At 37.9% G+C, this 18,604-nt stretch overlaps 1 protein-coding gene across 4 annotated transcripts in view; it reads left to right on the forward strand.

Moving 5' to 3' along the window:
- USP10 (ubiquitin specific peptidase 10) overlaps positions 1-9,460 on the forward strand; it is an 81,841-nt gene extending 72,381 nt beyond the window's left edge. For all 4 annotated transcript variants that reach the window (XM_075073760.1, XM_075073761.1, XM_075073762.1 and 1 more), the window contains 4 exons: positions 375-540; positions 3,686-3,830; positions 5,270-5,335; positions 8,391-9,460. In XM_075073760.1, the coding sequence (XP_074929861.1) occupies positions 375-540; positions 3,686-3,830; positions 5,270-5,335; positions 8,391-8,578 (565 nt within the window). In that variant the 3' untranslated portion in view covers positions 8,579-9,460. The remainder of the gene's footprint in view (positions 1-374; positions 541-3,685; positions 3,831-5,269; positions 5,336-8,390) is intronic.
- The last annotated feature ends 9,144 nt before the right edge of the window (positions 9,461-18,604 follow it).

An 18,604-nucleotide genomic window follows, 5' to 3' on the forward strand; every position in this document is an offset into this window, starting at 1 on the left:
GGGGATGTTTGTGTAAATAGCATGTTCCCATCCCGATGGAGAGCGGGGGTGAAAGTAACACAGACCGCAGTGCTGCCACTGCTTTGTTCGCTCTGGCTGCCTTCGGCTGGCAGCCCCAGCATCTTGCTGTAAGTGGCAGGTGGGGGTGGGGACAGGCAGCCCAGATGTGCCTACCTTTAAGATACAGTATAGGTACTGTACAATATTTGCTTTTTTCATTTTTATTTATCTTCTTTTGGTCTCTGTTGCTGCCTGATTGTTTACTTCAGGTTTCACATGGTGTCTGGTTGACCAGTTAGTGTGTAACTCTGTTGTTCATATCTTTGAGGCTCTATTGTAAATCTAATATTCAACATTGTTTCCTATTTCTGTAGATCTGTGGTTTACCAGCAGAGTTCTAAGGAGTCTGCCACTCTGCAGCCATTTTTCACTCTACAACTGGATATCCAGTCTGACAAGATACGCACAGTCCAGGATGCATTGGAAAGCTTGGTGGCAAGAGAGTCTGTCCAGGGTTACACCACAAAAACCAAACAGGAGGTGTGTTCTGATCTTGTCTGCTGGACCTTTTTATAGACAAACTTTACATTTTTAAGGGCTTTTCATACAGCTGTTGGTTTTTAACTAGTTGCTTGAACATTAATCCTCATGTTAAGAGGTACTAACCTCGCAAGGTATAGTACCAGTGTCAAGTGGGTACTACATATTTAACACATACAGTCAAGGTGATTCAAACAAGAAGACACACTAACTCTGTTAAATGAAATCATTGACAGTAAATCAATGTATTTGCTGAACTGGTGTAATAGTTGGTTTGGGATTTTGGGGCCGGGCTGGGAGAGGTATATAAATTAAATTCACTCTGTTTGAGAAGTGGTAATATGTACTGGAAAACAAATTTTCACTAATTTTAAAGCATTTTAAAGCACAGAGGCACAGGTGACCTGGGCGTTGCCAGACACTCCTAATAAGACAGACGTGCTTCAAAATGTTGGTTGGTTGAGAGTATTTCCTGGCTTTTGAAGTAGATATTTATAACAGTCTCATGACTCAGAATGCTGACCTGTGTTGCTTTCTCTTCTTGGGTTAGAAGGAACAGCCTGGTGACCATCCATAAGAAAAATTCTCAAACTTTTTTTGTACTATACAATAGCATAATATCTATGTGAAAACTACAACAATTGTTCTCATGCAAAAGCTATATTGGGAAAGCACCATGTATCCAGCCAGCTCTCTGTGCATTGCAGTTTGGCAATTTCTGCTCTTGAGTGGTGGGATCTATTATATTTTGCTTTGAGTTTCCTCACACTATTCTCATCCCTTTCTCCAGCTGTGTGTGAGTAAAGTACTTACTGTGTGTGAGTAAAGAATTAGTATCTACATATCCGCATCTGTGCATGGTCAACAGAAGGTGCTCAAATTAAAATATCATGTGCAATATGTTCTTAATTAACTTAAACAGACAAAGAAGCAAAAGGGGCCTTTGAACAAGGTGTTGTGTCCATATATTTTACCCACCTCACTGTTTATCCAAACATTCAGAATATAATTGTGACCTGGAAAATGAATGGAAAACTATTTTCTTTGAAAACTTATAGGTAGACAGACAGCTTTTGTCTGGATTTATATATCCAGTCCTCTAGTAGGAGTTGAAGTGCAAAAATATTTTAGGGATTTCTTCTCATATGGAAGGAACATTTGCAATGCAAGCTCATCATAATTTACCACAAGGATTTTGTTTTGCTAGTCACTTCTTTTTGATTTTTGCTGCAGATGGTTTTAACTTCTTTAGGGACAACGCACTGTTCAGATATGGGTTTTAGAAGAAATGGGTGTTCAGTTTAGGTGCTAGTGATTTGGTCTTGTTTAGTGTCTGAATGGAAATAAAAGCATCCAAAAACTCCTTTTAGATCTTTCTTTTTCAACAGATATTCAGGAAAAAATAGATGATTTCATATTACATGTTGTTGTGAAAGTATTGAACTTTAATAATTCTTATGCATACCTAGCGGTTTACAGATGTTAATTCTCAAAACATCATTGTGGGGAAGGCAGATATTTCATCCACACTTTCCAGATGGGAAAAAAACAAGGTGCTTAGATAACATCAGAGAGAGTGTCAATGTTAGAATCCATGTCCTATATTTATAACTCCCCCTTGTCTCCCCATCTTAAAGTAGTATTAGCTAGGCAAAGCTCAGAGTTCTTCAGATGGAGATTCTCTATTGAAAATCCTCAGAAACCTGATGGTTTATTCCTCATTCTGTAACAGGTGGGGATACTAATGTAATTGTCAGGTTGAAAGATGCTATGATGGTGTTACACTCCTTCGTTATATTTAGTTTTAAATTTTTATGCAATATTCTGTTAAAATATGATCTTTAATGTTAGTGTGAGAGCATCATTAACTGCCTCAGATTCTCAAGATTTTGAGCTACACTTTTTGTGGTTTCTCAGGTTTAGGAGTGACAACCACGCACTGTAAATATAGCTTGCCCTTTGGATTCCCTATTTTCACTCCCTCTTAAGAATCACCAGTTTTTTTCCTTTTGAAGTTAAAATTTTGGTGTTTAATCTCAGCCTAAGGCTTTAAAAAAATCATTTTTGAATTATGAGAAAGATGTGTCCATTAATAAAACAAAATTAAAGGCAAAGTAAAGACAGAAATATTACTCTAAGCCACTTGTGTTTAGGGCAGTAGTTTTCAACCCATGGCCTGCTTGCAGCCAAATCAGCACAGAGCTGCGACCCATGTGACATCCTCAGGGCTGTACAGGTAGTATTGGATGTGGCCCATATAACACACTGTGGGCCATGTATGTGGCCCATAAAGGTAAATAGGTTGAGAACCACTGGTTTAGGATGTTGCAGAGCTTCCAAGTATTTACGTTATCCTAATATAGTAATACTAAAACGTGTTCATGATGGAACTCAAAGCCTGCCATCTGTAAACTCTGGCTGTTCATAACTTGCTTGTCAGTGCTGTGTACTTTGCAGGTAAGAGTCTTGTAGCATAAAGGAGGCACCAGAAAAACCTTCAATGGCTTTTTTGTTCCTATTTTATGTTAGTCATCAGTCCTGACCTCCTTTTAATAGTTCAGTGGCTCCGGTTTCATCCATCAGTCATGATCCTTATGTGCTTATCTACATACAGAGCTGTGACATAATATGCAACTGATCTGCGTGTGACGAGTACTTGCATTGGTACCAGTATTTCCAGCACTTCAGTGTGTTAAGTAATCCTGCAAAGTCAGGCAAAATAGACTGCAAGAAGAACAAAACTAATTCATGGAAAAATGTATTTCTAAATCCTAATGTTGAGCTTCATCATTTCCGCCAGCTATTTTTCCTGTTTCATAAATATATAGTTAGTCCCTAGATTAAAGAACCCCCATGGAAAGAACCCCACAGGACATTATATTAAATTGTAATACTTTTTCCTTGAAGATAACACTTCAATGGGAAAATCGAATGCGCTTTAGAGTCTTAAAGTACACAAACAACGAGATAGTTGTCATAAAACTAACACAATACAGACACTTCCAAGTGGCATAATTTAGATCAAATTCGTGTTCTACACACGTCATGTTCCCTTGCTTTTTGTTTTCAAAGGGGTTAACTTCAAGATATACTGATCCTAAAATTAAGATACAATTTTAATACATTTTTGTGTTCTTTGTATTAGGTGGAGATCAGTCGAAGGGTGACCCTAGAAGAGCTCCCTCCTGTTCTTGTGTTACACCTCAAAAGATTTGTATATGAGAAAACTGGTGGATGCCAGAAGCTGATCAAGAATATTGAGTATCCCGTTGACCTGGAAATTAGTAAAGGTGAAACTCTTAAATAAACTTTTTCTTTTTGTTTTGAGGAAAAGAGAATATTCTATGATTTCCAAAGGGTAATAGTGAATTTTTGCAAGTTCAGTATAGGAGAGAATTGATTTTTTTCTGTTGGGTTGTATACATGCGAAAACTCTCATAATCTAAATGAAATCTGTATTATCTTGTGTGCCTTATTTTGTCTGTCCTAGCTGTGGATTAGGAGAGTCCAGTCCACTAATGCTCCAAGCTGATGTGCTCAGGCTTTTTTTTTTTTTTTTTTTTTACACAGCACTTAGACCCCAGTCCTTCAAAGAACTCTATGTAGGCAGACTCTGGAACATTTATCAGGCTCCATTGACTTCAGTGGGGGCTCATGCAGGTCCAGTGTCCAGCTGAGTGAAACTTGTAGAATTGGGGCCTGAGACTGAAAGCTGTTCAGGGCTGAGGGATGACTGTACCATGTGTTCGTACAGTGCCCTCCCTCAGCTGATTGGAGTACCCTGGACAAGGCTGCTGTTAATCAAATAATGAATAAAAATACTTCAGCTCGGAATCCATCCAAAGAGGTGGTAAAAGCACCATAATAAAAACCATTGATTGGGCTGGAGAGGAGAAATTAGAAACTTTTTTTAAGACCAAACTAAAATCAAACTGAAAACCTCAAAGCAACCAAATAGGTAGGTCAGATTTCAAGTTTTAATGCATTATAAAGTTTCTTCAGTTTTTAAATGTTAAGATCTATTCATTTTACAAAGTATGTTTTATATATAAACACCAGAATAATATGTGTACCTTGCTGCATTGAATCTTTTTATTCTGACATTCTCTGTTCAGTCAACCAGTAGTTCAGATTGACCAATATTTTTTTTTGCTGTCTGCAATATGTTCCAAGCTACCTGGAAATTGCAAGGCTAATTATGTAGGGATACATTATAAATGATGTATTTACTGTATCAGATTGTATGATTTGATCTTGAGGCTTTTGTTTTTAATACATACTCTGGGGAGGGGTTTTGAAATCTGTAAAACGTGTGTTACAGGCTGCTTTGGTCAAGCAAGACAAGCAACTGCTATATTCTTTACAGTCAGTGGAGCTTACAGGCTCACCCTCTCATCCTCCAACAAGAGGCATGGCAGGGGAGATAACTAGTGTCTTGGCCCTTTTCCCCCTCTCCTCTGTTTCCCTGGAGTAGCTTTGAATGGTACTCTTGCTTGAAACCCCATATGCAAAGGCCGGTGCTCTGGCAGCAAAAAACTAGAAGTTGACCCCCTTGTCTCCCACCACAGAAAAGACCCCGGTGTCAGCGTGCTGAGGTTTTAGCCATTTCTTTGATGTAGGAAGCTTCAGATGAAAAACTATTTGATTCTTACTTGGAAATAAATGTTCACCTGACATCTGTTAACACACAAGTTTTAGCTTGTTAAAAATGTTGCTTTCGCTTTTTCAGAGTTACTATCTCCAGGTGTGAAAAGCAAGATTTTTAAAGGCCAAAGAACCTACCGGCTCTTTGCAGGTATTTAGCCATTTATGTCACTCTGTCCCAAAATATTGCATTACATATAGGAATTCTGGTTGTGGAAATGTTGTAGTTACTGCTGATGGATTATAAAATGTTTACTTTAAAGTGATGTAACTTGCAGGGGTAGTAAGTTCTGGTGTAAAGTGACACATAAGTACTGAATATTCCTATTATGTGATTACTGTCACATTGTTTCAGCTTCTGCCTAAGTAACATAGGATCACAGTTCAGTACCAGATCCATCCTGCACAGGGTATACAGATACTTTCTTTTCAATGAAAGAATGCAGACTGCAAAACTTCTGTTAAGATGCATATAGGGCTGCTCTGTCTCAAGTGGTGTACATCAATATTCATTTTTTCTCAGCAGGGTTAAATTTTAAGTATCAACTCCTCTGAGTATTATTCATTTATGATGACGTTTAATGCAAATTGTATAGCAGAACTGTTATTGATGATGAATTGGTGTTGGTGACGTGCAACTTGAATGGTAAATACATCTTGCATAGCCAGAAGAACATTTACAACTTTAATATAGCTATATTTGACACATACCACTGATTTGTACGGTAACTTTTCAAATGTCTTTTAAAATTGCCATTTTGATGTTCATTCATTGCATGGTTCTAAACACTTTCAAGATGAGTACATCTGACAATGTATGAACAGCATATTGTATGACTATAGAGGTGTCACCGAGTTGGATGTTAAGTGACATTTTTATGGTCAGAATATATTGAAGTGCGGGATGAAAGCCTGTTACTGCTGTTAAAGACTGGAAACTGGTATAAATATTCAGAAGCATTTTATTAATAAACAAAACATTAATCTCTACAGTTTTTAAAAACTATACCTAGATTAGTAAGATTTGCACCTGCTTATTTGTATTAGCATCAGAAGAAAAAGCTCGGGGGACTGGAGCTTTTCAGTTCTAAGTTACCAGTTTAGTTTCAGCCCTGGTGGGCTTGTGTGATGAGGTGGTTTGGATCCAGTTCTGTTTAGGTGGTATAACCAGGTTACAGAAGATACCATCAAGACTGGATATCTCAGCAGAGGGCAGTAGTTACTTTAGTGGAACAATTCTCACCTCTGAAGTGAGCTTTCCAAGACAGGATTGGAGAGCCTGGATAAAAACAGTATGAGGAAATTTGCATTGCCACTCGTCTTTTGTGTCTGTTCTGTAGACGCACACCGTTTCAGTCTCCAGTTCATTGTTTTAGTACAGAACTTCACACACACAGCATGCACTACTTGTACAAAATTTTAATGATTAAAAAGAGGATTTTTTTAGAATTAAAGATATTTCTCATTAGAAATATAACAAGAGGTTTGCCTAAATATTCTTCTGCAGTAAGATAAAATACAAACTGCATCCTAGAAAATCTTATAGAGTAGTTTGTCTTAAAGAACTCTTGAAATATACCAATATTTTAGAATGTGTATGCTGTATACCATAAATCATGCCTGTCTACTTTTGCTTAAGTTAAAGTACTCGTAATATGTATTTGTCTTCATAGAAGTGTAAACAAAATCAGAGTAAGTTTAAAGTGTGGTTCAACTCTGAAAGGTAGACTGTGAAAATGACACTTTCCTACCTCTACTTGTGTTTACTGCTTTGTTTACTCCTCTTAGCATTGCAGAGACAACATAGAATAATAGAATATCAGGGTTGGAAGGGACCTGAGGAGGTCATCTAGTCTAACCTCTTGCTCAAAACAGGATCAATCCCCAACTAAATCATCCCAGCCAGGGCTTTGTCAAGCCTGACCTTAAAAAACCTCAAAGGAAGGAGACGCCACCACCACCTCCCTAGGTAACGCAGTGCTTCACCACCCAAACATAGCTAACAGAGTGAGCTAGATTCTGTTCTTTCTTATGCATTATTATGAAAATTATATACCAATATAATTCCAAACAGTTACACCTGTGCAACCCCAGTGAAAGCAGTAAAAGTCCACAGATGTAGTGGATAGCACAATTTGAAGATGGGGTAGTTTCCACAACCTCAAATGGACCTAATTTTGCTTCAGAACATATTACAGGTGGTGACATTCTCAAAATAAAGAATTCAACGTGGTTCCATGTTGAGATTGCAGGATTGGCGCTCACAAAACTAACTTGTAAACGAAGCACATTCAAGTGCTTAGTATACAGTGATTCTTCTGGAATCAGTTTTGTAGGGTGGAACCATATTTAAAGCAAAATTAAATGGGTTAGATGGGGAGTTTGTTTGTAATAGGAGACTTTTTTGAACAGAGTTCTGATATTGTAAAGTTTCATAATGTTCTCTTGTATATGAAGACTTGAGGGTTTATGATTAGATATGAGCGAAGGTTGACTTAGAGGCTTCTGGTTTAAGTCACAGAGATGTCTGATACTAAGTATTGTATAATATCTACTTTGATCTGTGAACAGTTAACTTAAGATCATATTGACTTGAAATGACGAACAGCAACAAACTGGACGTGTAGGAGATTTCAAGCAGTTATGTTTGTTCTCAACTATTTACTGAGTTTGTCAGCACTAAATGAATTTTCTGAAGCTATGTTGAATTGTTGCAGGAAGATGGTCTATCAATCCCATTGGTCTTTTCCTGTGAAATAAATCCTTCCCTGAAAGCCATGTAGTAAATTAAAAATATCTGTCTTAGACTTTTGGGACACTTGATCTTAAGGATATTATTTTTCACTTCTTTAGAGTCCTGAGTTTTTATGCTGCCAGTGAAAAATCACTAGCATCACAATAGATTTTTCCCTTTGTAAGTAGATAAAATTTTGACAATATTTTCTATCATATAGATAATGCTGGTATAACGTTAAGTATTTGCAAAGGCATTTCTAAAGGTTTTAGTGGTGACCACTGTATAAGCATAACTTCAGTACAGGATAGCATGTAAACATGCCACTCAACATCAGAAAATAATGTTCTTGATTTCATGTGAGTTGGAAAGTTTGTTTGAATTTTGAGCTTAAGCAAAGGAATACCTTAGTAAATTTGTATTCTTATTTTGTTTCCAGTGGAAGTATAAACATTAACTTCTCTCTTTGTAGTTGTCTATCATCATGGAAACAGTGCAACTGGTGGCCATTACACTACAGACGTCTTCCAGATTGGTCTTAATGGCTGGTTACGCATTGATGACCAAGCAGTCAAAGTGATAAATCAGTACCAGGTGGTGAAGCCGTCTGCTGAACGCACAGCCTACCTCCTGTACTATCGCCGAGTTGACCTGCTGTGAAACTTCCCTCTTTATGCTGTGTGTGCAAGATACCTGCTTTGTAGAACGCCAACTATCACTAACTTTTTTCCTCCTTTAAATGCTCGGTTGAGTGAATCCTTTTTTCCCTTGCAACTATGGGCTAGATGAAAAAGGAAACTACCTTGGGGGTTGTGCACAACATAGTTTGTGTGTTGACTTTTGACTTTCCAGAATGAAGTCATTTGGTTGAAAGACTCAGTCTCACAAATCACAAAAAGATAAAATATCTCTGAGTTAATGCTGAATCCTAAGATGATAAAGGGGGTTTGCATTTGAGTCCCACTTTTGAATTGCGTAGTAGAAGAAAACCCTGCACCAGCAACAAAACTTGTAGATTTCTGTGAAAATAAGTTTTATCTTTACTTAAATAAAAAAAAAACTAAAAAAAAAAAACCAAAAACCTCTCTGCTCCCCCAGTAGTTTTTGATAAATGGTAAAACATGAGCCAGAGGGTATCAGGAGACAATGGTTCTGTGTGCTTCAAAACAATGTACAAAAAAGTACAAAATGGAGAGTTGCTGGTTCCTAATAGGAAAAAAAACACATTTTAATAATTGTGCGATGAGAAACTGCTTAAGTACACATTGCAGATCAAATATTTGGAGTTAAAATGTTAGTCTATATAGATGGGTGATTGTAACTTTATTGCTATTAAGAGATTTCAAACGCATTTATGCTTCTGTGTACACAAGATTTTAAAAAATGGGCAAAATAATGAAGATTGATATTTCTTTAAGTCTGCTTTGTTTAATTTTGCTGTCTGCTCTCCTATAATGTTGAATTCCTAATTGTACACAGTTTAGTGATATCTAGGAGTATAAAGTTGTTGCCCATCAATAAAAGTCACAAAGTTGGTTTAAAGTTGTGGGTTGTGTTTCTTTTACTTTGAGTGTAAATTTCAGTTGTGGGAACTCTAGTCTAGAGTTACTATGCATTTTCTAATTCGAAATAATGCTATGATACTCCTGAAAACATAATCATTACCTTAGTTAAAAAAAACGCATACCTACTAGGTCAAATGAATTTTGCATTTAAAAAAAAAAGCAAATTGCAGGAAAAAGTGTATTTTCTCCACTGTTTTCCCTTCGTATTTTTTAAATGAAGTAGCTGCTTTGTATTTTTAGGCTTTATGTTCCAGGAAATTTCGGTAGCATTTTCTTAAGCTGCCTAGATTTCTCTCTCCACTTTTTCTCTCTTTGTCTGGCACAGGCAGGACACTTGCTTTCCATATAACTTCTCTGTGATTGTGCTGCTTTTTACCTTTTGTTGAAATAACTGTACAATTTGCCTTTTTAGTTGCTTTAAGGTGTTCATAGCTCACCTATTAATATAGTATCTGGTCACCTTTTTGTGCTGTCTGTTTGGCTTTTTCATTAAAAAGCAATTAGGCAGTGTACAAATACATGGTTAACGCAATGGGGTTCTGGTCCAGAGCTGGGCTCCTATTTACTACAATAATACAAGTTGTTAATAATAAGATGGGGCTTTAGTAACCACAGCCACAAAGGAGGAGTGGTGGGAAAGTGTTAATCACAGCTTCAGCTTTCAGGATCTCTTCAGGGCTGATCCGAAGAGGCGCCCTTCAATTTTCATGGAAGTTAGTAGGGCCCTTATGTCTACACAGTCATTCAGTGAGGAGCATTAAAACTTTACTCTTTAGCCTTGAGAAAATATTGGGTGTCTCTCGCAGTAGAACTTGATTTAAGTCTCCGTGATGCTGAGAAGATTGATGTTGAACAGGAGAAGTTGAAAGACTTAAAAAGAATGAACACACACACTATGCTCAACCGTGATCCTCAGTCTTTAACATGTTTCTTTTATTTAAACATTAAAAAGAAGTAAAATTTGTATTTCCGTTAGCTGCAAGTGTCTGTTACAAATTTTTCATTAGTCATATAATTATATTCAGTGAAATTGGAAGAAAACCTTTATTTGGATGTTATAAAACCAAATCTTGACGGTTTATCCTCTGATGTTTTAAGAAAGAAGTAAGGATGTTCCCCTTGATTTGGCCAGATTCAAGTTGGGTAACCACATTCTCCCTACCAAAGTTTGCACTCTTGCTTCAGTTGGATTCTTCACTTTGTGTTGAATTGCTGGGAGGAATTGCTGTGCACTGTTCAACTGCCGGTGTCTTCCATCCTAGAGGTGGGAGCGTTTTAGAATCCTGCCTTATAGTTTGTATATTATATACTGAGAGTGTTTTGGACGTAAGTTACTATACAGATGTTTGTTGGAGCTGGTTGGAAAAGTTCTAATGAAACTTGTTTCCTTTGGAATTTGCTGAATTGAAACCTAAGCGCTTTGTGAAGACAGTTTGATTTTGACGAAATTCCACCAGAAACCAAGCAGGGTTCCTGTGGAATCTGACCTGCCAGATAGGTTTCCTGCCAGTTCATGTACCTGGCAGACTGCCCCAGAGCCAGGGCTCCTAGAGATGGGCAGAGAACGTTCTTGTTTTGATGGAGAAATTTGCAAGTTTTGAACAAAAATCACATGTAAAGTTGTTGAACCATGGTCACTAGTCAATATAAGTCAGGCTGAACCATTAATTCTGCAGTTAAAAATTTCCTGTGTGGATACTAGTCATCCTAATACGGAGTTATTAGAACTGGACACACAGTGAGAAAATATTATTTCACTTAAAACCTGATCCAGCAAAGCAGTGAGACTATTCACAGGCTTAAAGACAAGAGCATACCATGATCACATTAATCCATCCATTATAATATTAAATACATAAATAACATTTCACATTATGTGCCTGCCTGTCCTCCCTTTGAAGTTGATGTTATAATTCCCATTAATATCAATGGTGCACAATTAGACCATTTTACCAGCACTAAAAATATTTTGTAGATCCCACTTGTAATTAACATACACTTTAATCCCACAAACCTGCACCGAGCTTTTCCTATGTCAAATAAATCTGAAACAAACCCGGAGTTGAAACATGAAACAGACATAAGTTTACATTCCTTTTTTCTGATGATAGTGGTGATTCTTATTACTTTAAATATCTAGCTTATGACATTTTTTGTATGTATCTATAGTCTGTCTCTAGTAAATGTAGGTTATTATATAAAACCAAGGCTATGTCTACTCATAAGATACTTGCCCATAAGAGACTTTTCACAAAAACTACACTATAAATCAGTCTTGCAAAAGAATCTGGAGCTCCTTTAGCTAAGGTTACTCAGAGCTGTGTCAAGTGATGTTTTAGAAAATATTGTGATAGAATTTCCTCTTTCACAGTTTTATTACAAACACAATGTAAAAGTGAAGTACAGTAGTCACTGATTCTGTATATTCATGTCCTCTTTATAATTTTCTTGTTAAACTAAAATGAGAGATTCAGTAGAAGTGGGGCGTTTTTGTTTCTTTTTGTTTTGGGAACTGGCAGTGATTAATTTCAGTGTAAAAATAAGTGTTGCAATGTCTGTTTGTATGAAATAAACGTCCATAGGTCTTTTTAATTTAATTTGCACTAAGGATGTTGCACGTACAATTGTTGATGAAACCTGTGCAATGAGTTACTCGAAGTCAGTGAAAAGCATGTAGCAACATCTGACATTACACAACCACAATTTTTATTTTCTGTTAACTTACTCTCCTTGTTTTTGAACAGTGTGTATGTCCTTGATTTCTATCTGTAACTGATAATGTCAAATGCATCAGAGCTAAGTGTTATAATTATTTAGTGATGTTCTTAAAGCAAATTTTAACCTTAGAAGAAAACTGGCTTGAATGCAAAAAAAGGCCAAGATTTTTCAAAAACAGAAGCCTGAAAATAAATAGGGCTCCTGAATCCTATACTCGAAAAATCTTGGTCTAAGTATAAGGAATCAGAGCAGGTCAGAAGTTCATACTGAAACAGGCTGTTTAGGGGGTGATTTTTTCAGAAGAGACTGTCACATTTGGAAAATTCTAACCCTAGTGAATTAATCAAAAAGTCAAGCATATCAGAATATTGATTAAAGAAATTAAAGAACAGTTCAGATAAGTGCTATATGGTAAGTATGTGTTTTAATAACAGTTGAAATAGCATTTAATTGTATCGTTGCATTGTGAAATACTTAGCCACCTCCATAGGCTGGCTACCTATATGCCATTATGCCTCAGCCCAAGATTTTTAAGGTACTAGAGGAGCACCATGGAAAACCACTGAATTAGTCCTTTTATGAAGTATGTTTGAAAGTCTTTTTATTTCAGACAGTCTTTAGGAAGCATCTTGGTTATGTGTTTTAATTAGAATATTTCACTCTCCTATAGGGTAGATCCATCCCAGGCTAATCTTTCATGAATTTTGTTCCAGACGGGTCCTTTGCTATCTGTCGTTACTGTTCTCTCCCAGTTTGCAGATAGAGGAGTAGAGGTTAAATGACTTGCTTTATAATCCATATTACTGATACTAGTAGTGAATATTTTATGTTTTTGTTTTTTGGAAAGGATTTGTACCATGGAAACTGCAGAAAGTCAGCGAGTAGTGTATTGCTTTGGGAACACAGGTATTAGCCTGTAGTGCGAAAACCAGAAACAAATAGAAATACTTTCCCCTCCATCTCAGTTAATTCTTGAATTTGTAATTTGTCACTTGTATATCCATTCGTGCAAAACCTTTTAAATCATTGATGGAAAACTGTTTTAAAGTTTTGGTAATGATTTTTATTGACCTAAGAGAAATATTCATATAGAGTAATTTTGAATGGATTCTGCCATGCCATATAGCTCACGCTCTTCAGTCTCATGCTAAGCATGGTTTGGGCCTTTTCATTTCTCTAATGGGAGGCTGCCATGGGAAATCCAGGATGCTGAAGTAGTTTTGATGAGTCAGCCATGTGAGTCAGTCCTGACCAATGCCTCAGCATGGTGATAAGGACATTGTGTTGCTGGGGCTGTGATCATTCCTTAACAAAACAAAAACATGCCTGGCCTAACCACTCCTGGCCATTAAAAATCCCCTGACACCCTTCTCAAGAGCAGGGGCGCTAGCTCTGAAGTTGTAGCCAAATTGGTTAATCCTATTCCAGTTGCCAAACATCTGCAGTTTTAAATGGATTTGGGTTGTGTTCATTTCATTGTGTCATTCATTAAACTGTTGCAACCTAGGCTTCACACGCCATAGGTATTTGGAATGTCATGGTGACTGTTGGAACAGAACATCCTGCTCCAAAAATGCAGGCCATACCACTGGAGAAGATGGAGCATCTGCGCTTTTAGCTGTTAGCTGTGTTAGAGGTGTAGGTCTGAGTCCCTCCAGTAGAGTGCAGTGGTGTCACACGCATTGAATGGTTTGTTACTAAAGTTCTAAACTACTGCAGAAAATTTCAAATCCACTTAGCTGTTGGAAAACAATAGTTGGTCACAAAGCTCTTGCCATAAGAAATCTTAAGCGCATATTTTCATTTTGAATAGAAATGCACTTTTTAAAAGTTATTGGCATTATATGTTGCAGAGAGATCTATGGGTAATTGTGCATTTTATTTTGTTAGCTTTATGATATTGGTGACAGCAGGAGATTATGGTGGTTTACATCTGAGCAAATTTATAATTACACTCTGTTTCCTTCTTGGACAAAATCTCTGAAGGTGGGAGAGTCAGGAAAGCTTCTCCCAGCTTCTTGCATCTGCAAACTTTCAATGGAAATTCACAAAAATAGGCTTTTTGGAGGTTGGTCCAGAGGGGATTACGCAGATTTGGGAGCATCCCTCATGCTGTTTCTGCTCATGATCTCTGTCTTCCAAACTGATCAGAAGGAGGAGAATATTTGGGGGCCTCCATTTATATCTGGGAATGGTTAATACATATATTGAGTGTGCTGTGGCCCAGAAATTATAGGATCAATGAGGAAGGGATTGTCTTTGTTACTTGTTTGTAGCTTAGCACAAAGGGGTCTTGATTTTCTGATTGGGGTCCCTAGGCGCGCACACTTTGTTACGACAGACTTGAATCAAAAACCCATCTCGGTACACTAACATATGCCTCCTATGTGAGCATACATTTGAATTAGAAATGGAGTGTAATCCTGTTTGAGTCTAAAATCAAGGCATGGTGTTTGCATGTTAATCTGAGAGTAAAATAACTGAAATATGTCAGTTTCTGTTTGGCTGTTACAAAAAAAGGTTTTTCTTATATATTCAGTCCCATTGTGTGGCTTTTCTTGCATTTGAACCAGAAAAGTTATAATCAAGACCATAATAACTACGAAGTGAATGGGTAAAAATAACTTCTGATTTGACATTGGCTGAATGTAGGACTTGAAACAGCTGAATGAAGACAAAATGAAAATTTTAACATAATGTGTGAAGTGTCGGTTTTGTCTAAAACGTGTAGCTTCCAACTCTTCTCACAGCCATAACAATCACCTCTTAATCTAAAGTGAATCAAGGCTTAGCAGCAGCATATGTGCCAAATAAATCAATGGTTGATTTGCACCAGATAGGAAGAGTCTTGTTTCTGGCACGTTTGTTTTCGGAATCAGATATATTTGGATATCTGTCCACATTATGGAAATCCAGCTCTTTTAGTCATTTAAGAGTAGCCACAAAAGAGACTTGAATATTTTGGACTCCTGGGAAAATACCTGCAGAACATGATGCAATCTAGGCAACTGTCTTCTCTCTTTGATCCTTCACAATAAACGTGCCTGTTTATCATCATGTCGTTCCAGGTCCATGGAAACGCAAAGTGGACCAAATTCATGTATTTAAGTCCTTCAGTGAGCTTACATCAGGGACAAACTTAGTCCACTGAATTTGTATAGCTCAAAAATATCCAACAGAATCCCAGTGGAGATAAGTAGTAGAAGTATGTAAACAATATGTTTCACCTCTTCATACTTCAACTGAAATGGGCCCTAGGTCACAAGTGACAAGAAGATTAGTGGACTCATCCTAGTCCATAGTACCACTGGATACAGTTTCTGGACTTGGGTGATGAAGCTAATTGTACACATCAAAGGAATACATCCATTAAAGCGGGGGTTCTCAAACTTGGGGTTGGGACCCATCAGGGAGTTGTGAGGTTATTATGTGGGGGATCGAGAGCTGTCAGCCTTCACTCCAAACTGTGCTTTGCCTCCAGCATTTATAATGGTGTTAAACATATTTTAAAGTGTTTTTAATTTATATGAGGGGATCACACGAGACGCTTGCTTTGTGAAAGGGGTCACCAGTACAAAAGTTTGAGAGAAGTTTGGGAGTAGCTCAGTGGTTTGAGCATTGGCCTGCTAAACCCAGGGTTGTGAGTTCAGTCCTTGAGGGGCGATGTAGGGATCAGGGCAAAAATCTCTCTGGGGATTAGCCCTGCTTTGGTTGGACTAGATGACCTCTTGAGGTCCCTTCCAACCTTGATAGTCTATGAGAGTCACTGCCTTTAAGCATCAAGAATAGGGAGATAGGTAATTCTGTTCAGACTGAATCACAGGAAAGGGTTAATTCACAGCAGGGATGTGTGGGAATTACAATATCACAAATTTCCCCTGGATCTGCAAATTATTTGAAAATTGTGGTGTTTAAATGAATTAATCAGCTTTATGGTAATACTAATGCAGCATCCTTAAGAGGCAGATGACACACTGTGCCAGAGCAGTGTGTGGTTTGTACCACTTAAGAGACTAGTGTTCAGACTCTCTTGGGAATTGGAGCCTTGTCATGTCTCTGGATTTGGATGATTCTGAATGGTTGCCATTGTAGGGGAGAACTAAATAGAGGTCAATGAGCCTAATGCTGTTGAGTTGGTGAAAAGGGGTTATTCTGTGAACTTACCTAAACCATCAGTCCTGGAAGAAGCTGTGGAGCAAGAAAATTAATTCAAGAGAAATACAGTGCTATCTATGACTTCAAAGTAACTACAGCTATCTGTCTTCCACTCTAGTCTGTCTAGTGTCCTTTTCATCAGAGCATCAACATATTTTGGGTTAAGGCTGAGATTTTCAAACATATCCAAAGTCCACTGAATTTCTATTAAGATAGAGCTGTGGGCTACAGATAAGGGGCCATAAACAATTGTTTTACATCTAGAACTCCTTTAAAAAAAAACAACAGAATGTCATCCAAATACAAATAGAAAAGAACTGACCTGACAAAGCAGATAATATTGTGACCTTCCTCTTAGATTTTTCTTAAGAAGACTAGGTGCTCTGCACCCATGTTGTTTTAGAGAAAGATACTGATAATGCTTGCCAGTGGATCTAATTATTTAAAAAGCCATGCAGGCTGGACGCCATGCTTGGGGATTTCTGTAATGTGGACAGATATCCAGACAGAATGGATTATGAAAACAAGATATCACCACTTCTCAAAAAAAGCTTAGCTCTGAAAAATGGCAAAAAGCCAAGAGTCATTAAGGAAAGACGCCTATAGGACCAACATTTAAGAGAGGGGGTTCCCCCCACATGTAAATTGCCCACTGTACTGAATGGAGTGGCCTTGTTTGTTGTTTAATGAAGATGGTGTTTCTAATAATCCATATATCAAGTATGATAAATCTCTTTTTGGTGTGCAAGCTTTGCTGTGTTTTAAATGTATAGTTCTTTGAAGAATATCCTGGGAGTTGCAGTCTTCAAACCAGTATTGACTGGATATACTATCGACTGTTCAGAAGAATAAAACTCTCAGGATATTGGTCAGCAGTTTTAAACAGAAACTGATTCAGACTGTTTTAAAGAGACCTTGGCTGTTTCTGGTGTGGGTGTATTTGTGTGTACACATACAGAAGGATGGAGGCAAAAAATGTTGGTATTTGAATGGCTCTGGACAGAGTGAGAAAGGGACTCTCATTCAACCAATAGATTGACATTACTGGTTTATTTCCCCAGCCCTTTCAAATTCTCTTCTGCCCAAACCATTCCCTTTGACAGCGCCCAAACCCCTGTTTGGAACAATGCATTGTTGTTGGGAACAATGGTGTGTTGTAAACAAGACACAAGAAGTCATTTTTCCACTCTACTCTGCGCTGGTTAGGCCTCAACTGGAGTATTGTGTCCAGTTCTGGGCACTGCCTTTCAAGAAAGATGTGGAGAAATTGGAGAGGGTCAAGAGAAGAGCAACAAGAATGATTAAAGGTCTTGAGAACATGACCTATGAAGGAAGGCTGAAAGAACTGGGTTTATTTAGTTTGGAAAAGAGAAGACTGAGAGGGGACATGATAGCAGTTTTCAGGTATCTAAAAGGGTGTCATCAGGAGGAGGGAGATGCTACTTGTTGTTCATCTTGAAATTTCCCCCCCACCATAAGTGCTAATGTTCTACCCATCAGGTCCCTCTGCGCCATTATTCGAAGGTCCCTCTACGTTTGTTCTAGGATAACACCTAAAATATCTTTAAATTATTTGCAGCGGGGGGTGGGAGTTAAGAGTTTGTCATACGCCCACTGTATTAGATTCATAGCCTCTAGACTGGAAGGACCTTGAGAGTATACGAGTCCCGTCCTCCCGTCTCCAGCAGAGCTCAAATATTATCTAGGACCATCCCTGAGAGGACATCTATTCCTACATCTTTAATAATCTCCATGAGGATGAGATATTCCACACCTTCCAAGGCAATTTATTCCGAGTTGTCCAACATCGCCTACAGTTAGGAAGCTTTTCCTAATGTTCCTAACCTAAAGCCAAACCCTTGCTGCAGTGTAATTCCCATGGCATCTGTTCTATCATTAGGAGGCTAAGTGAACAAGTGTTCCCCTCCTCCTAAATACACCCTTTTACGAGACCGTGAATAACTTGCTTCATTCTCGTTTCTCTTTCCAACTAAACACAACCCCTATTGCTTTCCTAGCACTCTCATTCAATAGTTCATGGTTTCTCTATAACTTTAATTCATTCTTGTCCTACTTCTCTTGACCCTCTCCAATTTCTCTCCCCACCCACAGTCTTCTTGAAATGCGGCCCAGAACTGGACAGCCAAACTCCATTTGAAGCGTAACCAGTCGCAGCCATATTAGACGGCAAGATGACTTCTTGTGTCTTGTTATACACACACCTTGAACTCAAAGCCCCCAGCTCTGC

Source organism: Chelonoidis abingdonii, chromosome 19 (genome assembly GCF_003597395.2).
Source record: "Chelonoidis abingdonii isolate Lonesome George chromosome 19, CheloAbing_2.0, whole genome shotgun sequence".
Taxonomy (NCBI): Eukaryota; Metazoa; Chordata; order Testudines; family Testudinidae; genus Chelonoidis; species Chelonoidis abingdonii.